The following is a 13846-nucleotide window of genomic DNA, read 5'->3' as shown; positions in this document are numbered from 1 at the left end:
AACCACCTACTGCGGTTTGCCAGGGATTAGTGACTTGCCATGCCGTGAATTGTAGGCGCTACTCTTATTTTTGGCACTTAACTGGGATGTAAGAAAGCGGGTGAGGCAGTGACGTTATGAGGACTGCAAATTATCTAAGTAACTGACAGGTAGAAAACTGAAAAGATCTTTAATTTCACAAAGAGTTCACTGTTTGGGGAGAGATTTCAAAACATATCCTAAAATATGCGTGAAACCAAATAGCTTGCAAGTTATATTTGAAAACAGTGTTAGTTTTGAATTTCAGTTTCTCAGCCAGCATGATTGACTGATCTCTTGGTTCTTTGTCACTTTAGCTAGGCAGTCTGGTCCCTGCTTGGACAACGCAATGAGCCCCCTTCCTCTTTCAATGGGCCAAAATTAAACCTCTCACAGCAGTTTATGCAAACTAAAAAAACCGCAGTTAAGATAATTTTGCAGCTGTTCAACTCTCTGACTGTTAACTGCCCTCAATTTCTGCAAAATTCTGTGCATGAAAATTAGTGGCACAATCGCATTTCTAAGGATTAAATTGGATAAATATTGGTGAGGCGAGCAATTTCAGCAGCTATTAGTTAAATGATGGAACAGATTCTCGGTCAGACTGGATTACCGGCTTTGCACTTTCTAGATATATATTTAGACTATGTTTGTGGGTTATTTCCAACCATACTGTACCTGTGGAATTGCGATTGAAAAAGAGGAATCATAGAATCCCTACAGTGCAGAAAGAGGCCATTTGGCCCATCAAGCCTGCACCAACCACAATCCCACCCAGGCCCTATCCCCGTAACCCCACATATTTTCCCTGTTGGTCCCCCTGACATTAAGGGGCAATTTAGAATGGCCAATTCACCTCGCCTGCCCATCTTTGGAGTGTGGGAGGAAACTGGAGCACCCGGAGGAAACCCACGCAAACACGGGGAGAATGTGCAAACTCCACACAGACAGTGACCCATGCCGGGAGTTGAACCCGGGTCCCTGGCGCTGTGAGGCAGCAGTGCTAACCACTGTACCACCGTGATGACCAGATGAAGGTCTTTAGAGTTATAAAAGGATTAAGAAACTACTTCTTTACACAGTGAGTTGTTAGAATATGGACCTTGTTCCCACAGGGAGTTGTTGAGGTGAATAGTGTAGATGCTTTTGAGGGGAAGTTTGATAGACGTACGAGGGAGAAAGATATAGCAGGGTTTGCTGATGGGGTGGGAAGACTCGGGTGGAGTATTATCATGGACCAGTTGGAATGAATAACCTGTATTTTCTCTGTTTGGAGAAAAATACCTAAACCCCTGGTCAGGTCAGAAGTAGAGTATTGTGTCCAGTTCTGGTCCCCACACTTTAGGAAGGATGTGAGGGCCCTCGAAGGTGCGGAGGCAGATTTACCAGAACGGTTTCAGGGGTGAGGGGCGTTTAGCTCCAACGTTGGGGTTGGAGGAGCTGGGGTTGTTCCCCCTCGGAGCGAAGGAGTTTGAGGGGAGATTTGATCGAGGCTTACAAAGTTATGACAGGTTTAGATAAGATGGACAAAGAAAAACTGTTCCCATTGGCTGAAGTACAAGGATTAGTGTTTAAAGTTTATTTGTTAGTGTCACAAGTAGGCTTGCGTTAACACTGCAATGAAGTTGCTGTGAAAATCCCCGAGAGGACACAGATTCAAGGTTCTGGATAAGAGATGCAGGAGGGGATGTGAAGTGGAACTATTTCAGTGAGAATGACCTGGAACTTGCTGCCTCTGAGGGAGGTAGAAGGAGAGATGATGAATGATTTCAAGAGGAAATTGGATGGGTGCTTGGGGGAAATAAACTTACAGGATAGGGCGGGGGAATGGGACTGACTGGATTGCTCATTGGACTTGAAGGGTCGAAATGGCTGCTTCTGTGCCATCATGAGTCTGATTCCATGATTTGTGCGGTCCCTGCTATTTTCCTCCTATTGAATTGTGCCAGAATGTACAAAACACAGCTAATACTGATGATTCACTCTGTACGAAGCAGTCTCATGCTCCCTCGTGCCACGTTTACCTGTAGCCTAAGGGTTTTTAATTTGTGTGAGCGCCTTGTTTTGGAGATTGTTTCCAAGAAGACTATGACTGTTCCCTCAATTGCCTTGAGGGTGGGTGAGCAATCTGCCTGCATATCTGAGCTAACAAGTGCCTGATTCTACCCTTCTGAGAGGCATTTGGCTTCCTCTTGGCAGCTCCCACAGTAACATAGCATGGAATACCTGACCTCAGCTGTGTTTAGAAACCGTACTGTTGCATATTGATGATTTGCCACCTTGAGCCACAGCACTGCCATCATGCCAGTAGAATAACACTGAATATGCAACACCAAAATGGCTATGTTGGTGTTCATACTCCACACTTGTCTTCTCCTCCTGGGGGTGAATTTTCCCATTCCACTCGGAGGGCGAGGGGCGGCCCATCGAAAGGTCCGTTGACCTCGGGTGGGATTTTTCAGTTTCGGGGAGAATGTGGCTGGAAAATCCCACCTCTGGCTTATCTGCCTCACTGTAACCTTTCATCACATCTTCCTATTCCCTTCTATTTATGCATCTGTCTAGTATTTGTTTGAACGTATTTGAAGTTATTGGCCTTAATTGCTTCCTGCCGTAGTGAGTGCCACTATTCTAAAGTAATTTCTTCTTATTTCCCCAATGTATTTATTAGTAACTATGTTGTATCGATGGCCCTAATTTTGGATTCTCTGAAGTGGAAATATCATCTCCACAACCTTGCCATCATTTTGAAGAGCTCTATCAGGTCACTTTTTTTCTAAATATATAACCTGATGGTTGTAATACTTCAATTTTGGTGCCATCCCTGTGCAAGCTGTTCTTCCCTGCACGTGTTTCTGTGTTCCTACGTCCTCTAACTATACACTGCCTGAAAGCCTTCAAAATTGCTGGTATTCACTGATTAACAGTTAGATCAGTGCAGAAGGAGGCCATTCGGCCCATCAAGTCTGCACCGACCACAATCCCACCCAGGCCATAACCCCATGCATTTACCCTAGCTAGTCCCCCTGACACTAAAGGGCAATTTAGCATGGCCAATCCACCTAACCCACACCTTTGGAGTGTGGGAGGAAACCGGAGCCCCCGGAGGAAACCCACACAGACACGGGGAGAATGTGCAAACTCCACACAGACGGTGACCCAAGGCTGGGAATTGAACCCAGGTCCTTGGTGCTGAGAGGCAGCAGTGCTAACCACTGCGCCACCCCAAGTCCTTTGCACTTGTGGTATTGACTGCCTTATGATGAACAAGTTTTAAAGAGAAGTGCCATGTGTTCAAGGCATTATTCGCCTAAGGGGTTTCAGTGGGTGTTAGACTCTTTGGATGTGGGTGCCGCTGGCAAGGCTGCATTTACTGTTCGTACGTTCTTAACCTCTGCAGTGGCCTGGAAAGTTACTGGTATGGTATATAGTCATAGGTCAGAAAGGGTGGGGCTGGCAGCTTTCCTTTACTATTGGGCTTTTGTGAATATAAAATTTTGACAATGTCAGTTTATATTTTGTTCCTCCCCACAGTGTACTAGATTTATCAAATTCTGTGTTTGACCTCTAGGTAGCTGGTCTTGTGCATTAATGCACGTGATTATAGGTTGGGGCTTGACATACTCTGGAGTGGTAATTGCAGAATGGCGGATCAGCTATTTGGGATGACCAGAGGTTGTGAAAGATGCTGTATGAATGTGAATATCTTTTCCAGAGTGGTGTAGCAAATATTGCAGCGTTGAGCTATTCAGCCACGTTGCTGGGAGAAAAAGAGTCAAGACTCTGAAATTTGACATATGCTTGGGGAGAATAGAGCTCCAAAATTGCCACAATTAAACAAGGCAGCTTAATTGATTCAAAAAAAATAGATGTCCCAATTTGTGCCATGTCTGTGGGTTGTCATGCGTGCATTCCATCAATGTGCACTATGAATTGGCTTCCAGTGTTATTGGAAATCGTTGAGGGCAGTTCCAAAAGCATCCAAGTTTGCCTTGTTGCTTGTACTGTACTTGGGATTGCTGTGAAACTGGCAACCTTCACAGCAATATGGCAAACAGGGTGATGACGCTGACGCTCAACATACATTGCAGCTACACCATTAATTTGTTGCGATGTGTTGAACCCTGACATGTTGATATGGACTAGTAGAAAGGTGGCTCTGGAGAGGGAAAGCATTGCAAGTTGACATGCCGCAGGGTATTGATTCAAAATAATGACTGTCAAATCTGAAAAGGTCAAATTTACAATTAACCAGTGGAAGCCGGTGGTCTAAACAAGTGGATGCAGTGTTTTCTCTTTGTTTGATCTGAAATGACTTGTTATGCTCTGCATTTAGCTCGCACGTTGCAAAGTCAAATGTAAATAGGAGAGCAGTCATAATGTCAAGTTCCTGATTTACCTGGAGCCATACCAAGCACACACAGGGAATGATGTCCTATTTTGCTTTCAGACTGTTTTCTATTTATAAAACGTCAATTGTTGCGACTCTAATCTCGCAGCAGCCATGGCATGTGGAATGTCACTTGAATCACGTTGGTATCTTGCCTCCATGCTGTTTTCTGTCTTTGCATAAATCTTTAATTACAACATTCCTTCATGTACGTTTTGCACTGCTGCAATGTGCTGATCTACGTGTTGTGCAGTTTCTACAGGCATCCGGCCAAACAATGTGTTTCTGACACCCCATTGGGAGGTTCAGCACAGGAAGGACCACATTGTTCCTCACTTGGGCTGCTCAGCCATTTTAAGTAAAAAAAAACTCACGTCTGCAGCATTGAATTTTGACACTTTAACTAATGAAGTGGCTAATTGCAAAGTGTTCAGTCATTATTGCGGATATCCTGATTAACTTCTCATTTTTGCCCAGCAAAATTGCATTCTGAGATCCCATGGTTAAAACTTCATCCCTCCAGTTTGTTCATCTTGGAGCATAAAGAAATGTTTCTTCTGTTTTTGGTCAAGGAATGATTGGGCTCTAAATTCCTTGAACTCTGTTGGGTCTTGTCTACAGGTTAATAATCTCTGCTCTGCCTACCAAGCAGGGACAGTGTGTACTGGACAAAACATTCTGGAGGCACTAGTTCTGTCTTTTGTACTTGAGGGCTGGTGCTGTATGTGTTCCTGTGTGTGAATAGGAAAGGTTCCCGTGTATTACTAGTGAACTAACTCCACATGTATTACGAGTGAAATTTGACATCCTCCAATTTCTTCCTTACCTGTCGGGGAAATCTACAGAAAATTGGAAATTGCAGTATTTAGGAAGTGTGTCTTGTCATCTGTTGGTGACACACTTGCCTTTGAGGTTATGGGTTCAAGTTCCACATCTGAGACATGAGCACAAAATCTGGGCTGACACTCTGCTGCATCGTGCTTCATTGAATGGATGGATTGTCTGGAGACCTCAAAGTGCCTTCACGTCCAAAGATGTGCAGGTTGGGTGGATTGGCCATGTTAAATTGCCCCTTAGTGTCATTTGGACTAGTTAGGGTAAATGTGTTTTGGGGTTATGGGGATAGGGCCTGGGTGGGATTGTGGTTGGTGCAGACTTGATGGGCTGAATGGCCTCCTTCTGCACTGTAGAATTCTATGAATTAGCTCAATTCTGCCAAGGTAGTGATGGGTGCACGATATAATTGTCCTCGCTCTCTGCAGTGTCCCCACTCCTGATCACTATCTGGAAGTTCGTTTTACTGCCCGTGTCTGCCTGAACATTGGTGAAGAATTTGGTGAGGTGCCCTGCAGTTAAATAGCTCCAGTACAGCACTACCTAGAATGAGTACTTGGCTGAAGTGCTGGATGACAACTGGAACCTATGGAACCAAGATTCAGTAAGATCCTGATATCTTTGGCAAGTGGCATCATGTTTGGTCTGCTAAGGTGGTTAAGTTTTTTTCATTTTATTACATTTAAATATTGTGGGAAGATTTAAGAGGAATCTGTGACTGTACAGAACCAGTTGACTTTGGATTATAAATTTGCAAAATTTCACACATCTGAGAAGACAGCACACAACACCCGAGCATTTCTGAGAATTTACATGCATCTTTATATGAATAGGGCCTGGGTGGGTTTGTGGTCGGTGCAGACTCGATGGGCCAAATGGCCTCATTCTGCACTGCAGGAATTCTATGATTATGTATTACATGTCCACTTGACACCTGAAGTACCTTCTATCATTGCTTCACATTATATACAAGATAGTGTGTAGAATTTAAACTGTATAAACGATAAAGCCGGGGTTACAGCAACCGATCAGGGCAACCCTTCAGGAGTGATGACACAGCAGTTGGCACTGCTGCCTCACAGCTCCAGGGACCCGGGTTCGATTCCCGGCTCGGGTCACTGTCTGTGTGGAGTCTGCACATTCTCCCCATGTCGGCGTGGGTTTCCTCCGGGTGCTCCGGTTTCCTCCCACAGTCTGAAAGACGTGCTGGTTAGGAGGATTGACCATGCTAAATTCTCCCTCAGTGTACCCGAACAGGAGTGTGGCGACTTGGGGATTTTCACAGTAACTTCATTGTAGTGTTAATGTAAACCTACTTGTGACAACAATAAAGAAACGTAAACTTGTCTTTCAGATTAAAATTAATCAAATTACATATCCTATGAGTTAACTTCTCATCCTATTAGTTGAAATGAATGTGTTAACCCTTAATGTTTCAGGGTAATGCTTCTATTTCCCAAACCAGTCATCTGGTCTGCGACTGGAATTTGATGGCTGGTTTTGTGGCATGGAGGTGTACCCACTAAACTGCTGCTGCTCAAGAGTTTTTCATGTCAGGTCTTGGATGATTGGAAGGGATTCTTTGGTCAATTTGTCAGATTCCTGGCCTGGGGTGAAAGAGCTGCTTGATTACCTCTGGTTTCGGGCTACTCTGTTACTGGTACAACCTCTGGTTGCGACGGCCGTCTAATTGAGTGTTTTCTCTCTTTGCAGACTAAGTCAGATGATGTTGTCATGGTTTCTTCCAAATATAAGCAGATGTATGAGTGCAGGCTGCCAGTTCAAGCCCTGAAATTTCAGCAGGAATCCGAAGATGAATCTCAATCCTACACTGGGTTAGAGATCTCGGAGCTGTTGAAGCCAATGCAGGCAGCTCCGTGTCTTGTAAAGGTGAGGTGTTCTTTTGGAGGAACAAAGCAACATGTATTGTGCTTTTTTAAATCTGTATGTTGTCAAACATTTCCCTGGGTCTCATAAGAACATAAGAAATAGGAGCAGGAGTAGGCCATCTAGCCCCTCAAGCTGCCCCGCCATTCAATAAGATCATGGCTGATCTGAAGTGGATCAGTTCCAATTACCCACCTGATCCCTATAACCCCTAATTCCCTTACCGATCAGGAATCCATCCATCCGCGCTTTAAACATATTCAACGAGGTAGCCTCCACCACTTCAGTGGGCAGAGAATTCCAGAGATTCACCACCCTCTGAGAGAAGTTCCTCCTCAACTCTGTCCTAAACCGACCCCCCTTTATTTTGAGGCTGTGCCCTCTAGTTCTAGCTTCCTTTCTAAGTGGAAAGAATCTCTCCATCTCTACCCTATCCAGCCCCTTCATTATCTTATAGGTCTCTATAAGATCCCCCCTCAGCCTTCTAAATTCCAACGAGTACAAACCCAATCTGCTCAGTCTCTCCTCATAATCAACACCCCTCATCTCTGGTATCAACCTGGTGAACCTTCTCTGCATTCCCTCCAAGGCCAATATATCCTTCTGCAAATAAGGGGACCAATACTGCACACAGTATTCCAGCTGCGGCCTCACCAATGCCCTGTACAGATGCAGCAAGACATCTCTGCTTTTATATTCTATCCCCCTTGCGATATAGGCCAACATCCCATTTGCCTTCTTGATCACCTGTTGCACCTGCAGACTGGGTTTTTGCGTCTCATGCACAAGGACCCCCAGGTCCCTCTGCACAGCAGCATGTTGTAATTTCTTTCCATTTAGATAATCTAATAGTCTCACTCGTGTTTTTCCAAAAAATTGAATTGCAAAGCGATGAGTGTGCCATACTATAATGTCATAATACATATCAGCATTTTTAATTGAGGTTTGTAAACTGCCTTCTCCCGTACCCTCTCCAATTTTCTTCACACTCGGGGGCAGAGACAGGCGCCAGAGTGTGGTGACTTCATTGCAGTGTTAATGTGTGACACTTGTTCTGTGACAGGAAGTCCTGTGGGAGCTCACCCTGCTACAGGAAGCCCTCTGGTAGCTCATCCTGTAAGCCATCTTTCATGCAGGTTTGAGTAGTCATGTGTTTAATTTTTGAGGAACGTCACAGAACATTACCCGATGTTTACATGTGCTTAATCTTACAATAGTGATCAGGAGTAGAAGTCTGCTTTATTTTTTTTCTTTTTGCTGAAGGATTTTCCTGTTGAAATTCTGACCAATTATAGACTTGCTCTGAATTGGTCAGGAGTTGAACATGAGATTCTTGCTATCTGTTGGGCTGACTGCCACAGTACACGGTTGAGGTTTGCCAGCAGAGTTGTAGGGCCTCCAATTCTGGCAGTGTCCCTCAAGGTTGATGCAACATGCTTCCAAGTAATTAGTACAATCACCCCTCCGTAACACTTGTGCGCTGTAACCTGCTTTTTTTTGCATAAAGTTCCAAATACTGCATTTAAAATGCATAATATTGTGAAGCACTGTAGAGAGGCAAATGGTGGCAGGAATTGAAGCCAGGATCCAATCTCAATGTTGCCTCTTTTTTGTTTTGGAAGAGGAGAGTTTGTGTTTCACTAATACAGAACCAGTATGTTTCAATACTAGCCCTTCGATTTAGGAATGTTGTTTAAAAATGTCTCTGGCAGCCTTGCACGTAGAGCAGAAGTTGAGAAAGAAGCACAGTACATTGGCACCTGCAAACAAGTTCTGGCAAGGTAATAAACTACATCATAAAATGTCAATTCTTACCCCTGCCCTGCAATCTTTTAAATGTAGAAGTGGTAAGGAAAGGTAACGGCTAACCTGGAGCAAAAATAAATGTCTTTCTACAGTAAGAAGTATTAGATCCTTTTTTTTTTTGTTTAAGTTGCTGTAAGTCAGATTTTTAGGGTGCCTGACTTGTTTAACTTGCTGTTGTTGAGTCTCTGTTTCATTGGAGCTTGCTTTTCTTCGTTCTTTCCTGACAGACCAAAGATTGGTGGACGTATGAGTTTTGCTATGGCCAGCATATCAAGCAGTACCATACAGAAGGTAAATACAGGCGCTTGTGTTAATGAAAGTTATATTTTTGGATCTTTATCTTTCCTGTAGATTAGGTTGGCTCTCACCTTTTCGCTTGCTCTCCTGCATTTTCTTAGTTGTGTGGGTCTATGTAAATCCAGATGGCTTTATGGAACTTCAAACCAATTCTTTCTCGCCCCCATCTTTTCAGGAGATGGGTTTCTGAGATTTTCAAACCAACTCCCCAAGGCGCCAGACTCCTTTTTATATCACAGAAAATAGTTGCTGAGACTTTACATTTTGGATATTCTACCTTTTCTTTTTAAATAAATGCTGTTAATCATGTACACTGAGCCAATCCCAATCCAGCATTTAAGTTGGCATTATTTCTCCCAAACGTTTAGTTGACTAAACGTGCGACCCCCCCCCCCCCCCCAACTTAATTAAACAGAGTAAGAGTTTTAACAACACCAGGTTAAAGTCCAACAGGTTTATTTGGTAGCAAATGCCATTAGCTTTCGGAGCGCTGCTCCTTCGGCAGATGGAGTGGATATCTGATGAAGGAGCAGGGCTCCGAAAGCTGATGGCATTTGCTACCAAATAAACCTGTTGGACTTTAACCTGGTATTGTTAAAACTCTTACTGTTTACCCCAGTCCAACGCCGACATCTCCACATGTGAATTAAACAGTACAGGAATCTGTTGTAGAGCTCTTAGGCACTGGAGCTGGCTGTAAAGAAATAGCTACTAAGTCAAAACTGACCCAAATCTCCAGTATTGCGCACACTGTGAGGAATAGTGTATGTGCTGCCAACAGCAATGAGATTCAAAATACCTTTGTACAGTTGCAAAGTTCCTCCTAATTTGGTTTGACTATATATCAGATTTTTGACACATTGTCTGTCCAAAGAAAAAGGTATTTTACTGCTCCATTCTTCCCTCCCCTACATCAAGTACGCACCATCTGCAATTGAGAAGATGGGTATGCAAGCTGACCCTGCCTTCTGCTCAATGTTGCCCTAATCCAATGAAGATGTTTGCACTAGAAGCTTTTCTATTTTATAATGCAGGAAATAATTGTGATAAAGGTGCGATTGCCAACGCTTTCCTTCTCCTGATGTGTTCCCATACATGTGCCTGATGCTGCCATGTGCACTTGTGTTCCAAGTAAATGGTTGAATACATTTGCGTTTCATGTTATGAAAGCTTCTGCGTTACTTCAAGGCTGCTGGCATGCAGTTTACTGACAAATCACTGCACGTGCAGTGTTGTTCAGGCCACGTTTGTGACTGGTTCTGGCCTAAAAGCTCCCCTAAAGTTGGGGGAAAGGTTTGTACCGGCCAGCAGTCTAAAAACCACAAAGCAGACCTCTTAATAGGTGAGTTGAGTGCTTGGAGTCCAGAGCAAAATGGTGACTGGAAGCAAAGCACTGGATGCAAACGAGTGATGTAGAAAGGAGCTGCCTCTGGAAGGTGGTCTCCGTGCTGGAGAAGTCACCCTGGGCTGACGTGCTATTTAAGCGCTGCTGACAGAACAAAGTTGCATACAATGCCAGCTCTATGATATAAATGCAGTGTTTGTCTAACACTGCACATAGTTCTCAACATTTTTAACTCCACTTTCCAAGACAGAGTTTGCATTTTCGCTTTAATTTTTTTGTTGTGCTCAGATTCTGAAGTTAAAGGAGATGTGATGTATCTTGGGTTTTATGAATCTGAATTTGACTGGAACAATGAAACTGCAAAGGTAAGGATGAATTCCAATCCTAGGTAGGCTGCTCTGGTGTCATTCTGTTGCAGGTCACAAAAGCTGATTGCTCTAAGTAAATGCTGTTCGTGCACTCAGAATTTATATCACAGAACCCTACAGTGCAGAAGGAGGCCATTTGGCCCATCGAGTCTGCACCGACCACAATCCCACCCAGGCCCTATCCCCATAACTACTTAACCCGACTACCCCCTGATATTAAAGGGCAGTTTAGCATGGCCAATCCCCCTAACCTACACATCTTTGGACATTAAGGGGCAATTTAGCATGGCCAATCCACCTAACCTACACATCTTTGGACACTAAGGAACAATTTAGCATGGCCAATCCACCTAATCTACACATCTTTGGACTGTGGGAGGAAACCCACACATGGGGAGAATATGCAGACACCACACAATGACCCAAGCTGGGAATTGAACTCGGGTCCCCGGTGCTGTGAGGCAGCAATGCTAACCACTGTGCCACCGTGCCACCCTACATAACCATTTGCTTTGGCTGGTTCACTTTGCGTAGGTAGAGTGACTAACTCTCCCGTCTTATTTTGACTTTAGTCAAGTTGAATTTCCAAGCTCTGAGTGGATCTTGACATTTAATGGTCTGTGTCAGCTGTGGCTCAATGGTAGCTCCTTCGCCTGAGTCAGAAGGTTGTGGGTTCAAGTCTCACTCTGGAGACTTGAACGCACAATCCAGGTTGACACTTGAGTGCAGTACTGTGGGAGTGCTGCATTGTTGGATGAGCTGGGTGTTAAACCAAAAACCCTGTCTGCCCCCTTCTGTGGCTATAAAAGATCTCATGATGCTAATCAAAAGGAGGACAGGGGAAAGACGCCCCTGTGGGCCTGACCAATGTTTATCGCTCAACCAACAGATTATCTGGTCATTTCTCATTGCTGTTTATAGAACCTTGCTGTGCGCAAATTGGCTGCTGCATTTCTTTACACTAATGACTGCACTTCAAAAGTACTTCATTGGCTATAAGGCATCCTGAGGTCCTGAATGGCGCAATATAAATGCAACTTCTTTTATTTTCTGTAATGGTTCACCATCACTGCAGTAGTGACTTGTGCGCAAATATCTATCTCCGACCTCCTTGCCTCTAAGTAGAAGGTATGCATTTTTTTGTTGTTGCTCTTTGGAATGCTGCAAGCCCATGGGATAGCAAGGTAAGCTCGCAGGGAAGTGTAATCTGCAGCATTTATTTCCTGGGCAGCTTTTAACTTTTTGTGGAGAGTGAATGTTCAACAGAAATTTTTATTTCTTAAAGCTGGATGCGCCATGTTTAGGGCAGGCGATGGCCCAGTGGTATTATCGCTAGATTATTAATCCAGAAACTCAGCTAATGTTCCAGGTACCCGGGTTCGAATCCCAACACGGCACATGGTGGAATTTGAATTCAATAAAAAATATCTGGAATTAAGAATCTACTGGTGAAACCATTGTTGGAAAAACCCATCTGGGTCACTAATGTCCTTCAGGGAAGGAAATCTGCCGTCCTTACCCGGTCTGGCCCACATGTGACTCCAGAGCCACAGCAATGTGGTTGAATCTCAGCTGCCCTCGGGCAACTAGGAATGGGCAATAAATGCTGGCCCAGCCAGCGACACCCATGTCCCACGAATGAATTAAAAACAAAAGATGCTGGAAAATCTGAAATCTGGATGAAAATGCTGGCAACACTCACCTAGGCAGCTGGCATCTATGGGCAAGGGAAGCAGTTAACGTTTTTGGTCACTAACCTTTAGAATATTACTGATGACTGATCATTGGTCTGACACACTAACTGTTGTTTCCCTCTTCACAGATTCTGTCTGACCTGCTCAGTATTATTTTCTGTTCAGGTGCTAAGCTCACCTACTTTCACTGAGAGTTAACTTCTCTGTCGATAGCCGATAGTTCAGAAATAGGCAATGAAATTGGCCAACTTTTGAAATGCAGTTCTTAAAGAAAGAAAATGCAGGATGTTTGACATCCAAGTTGTAAAAGCTGTAAGAATGTCTGTCTGAAACCTTTGATATTTTACTTCTGGTTTCCAGCCTGCATCTTTCTTTTAAAAGTGTGTAAAAGCAGCTATGAATCCTCATCTGTTGGAATAGCTGCGTTATTGTGCCAAATTTCTTCTAAGAGTGGCACAGTGGCACATTACTGCCTCACAGCGCCAGGGACATGGGTTCAATTCCTGGCTTGGCTCAGTCTGTGTGGAGTTTGCACGTTCTCCCAGTGTCTGCATGGGTTTCCTCCCACAACCTGCACATCTTTGGACTGTGTGGATTGGTCATGCTAAATTGTCCCTTGATGTCCCAAGTTAAAGTTAGGAGGATTAGTGGGTTAAATATGTTTTCTTTTTAAAGCTTATTTATTAGTTTCGCAAGTAGGCTAACATCAACACTGCAATGAAGTTACTGTGAAAATTCCCTAGTTGCCACACTCCTTTCGGGTACACTGAGGGAGGATTTAGCACGGCCAATGCACACCAGCATGTCTTTTGGACTGTGGGAGGAAACCCACGCAAACACGGGGAGAACATGCAGACTCCGCACAGACAGTGACCCAAGCCGGGGAATCGAACCTGGGTCCCAGGTGCTGTGAAGCAGCAGTGCTAACCACTGTGCAGGAATGTGGGGTAAGCCTGGTCGGTGCAGACTTGATGGGCCGAACATCCCCCTGCACTGCACTGTAGGGGTTCTATGTTTCGATCTGTGTAGCAGCTGTTGGCTCACTAGTTAAACTAACCACTAGTTGAACCATACGGATGGAAAGCCCCAGGTACAGTCTTCAGTCCATATTGAGTTGCCTGATGTCAGTCAGGAGGGATGGCCTTTTGAATATAGGGGTGGGTGGGGGTTTGGGGGGATGAAAGCTATCCGTCCCGGCTGCCAGAAG

At 44.3% G+C, this 13846-nt stretch overlaps 1 protein-coding gene across 2 annotated transcripts in view; it reads left to right on the top strand.

Moving 5' to 3' along the window:
• The window catches only part of os9 (OS9 endoplasmic reticulum lectin), a 63579-nt gene that overhangs the window by 7178 nt on the left and 42555 nt on the right, over window positions 1-13846 (top strand). For both annotated transcript variants that reach the window (XM_078201250.1, XM_078201249.1), the window contains exons 2-4: window positions 6956-7132; window positions 9163-9226; window positions 10866-10942. In XM_078201250.1, coding sequence (XP_078057376.1) covers window positions 6956-7132; window positions 9163-9226; window positions 10866-10942 — 318 coding nt within the window. The remainder of the gene's footprint in view (window positions 1-6955; window positions 7133-9162; window positions 9227-10865; window positions 10943-13846) is intronic.

This window comes from Mustelus asterias, chromosome X (genome assembly GCF_964213995.1).
Source record: "Mustelus asterias chromosome X, sMusAst1.hap1.1, whole genome shotgun sequence".
NCBI lineage: Eukaryota > Metazoa > Chordata > Chondrichthyes > Carcharhiniformes > Triakidae > Mustelus > Mustelus asterias.
Note: the sequence above shows the minus strand (reverse complement) of the source record. Positions and strands in the feature narration are given on the sequence as shown.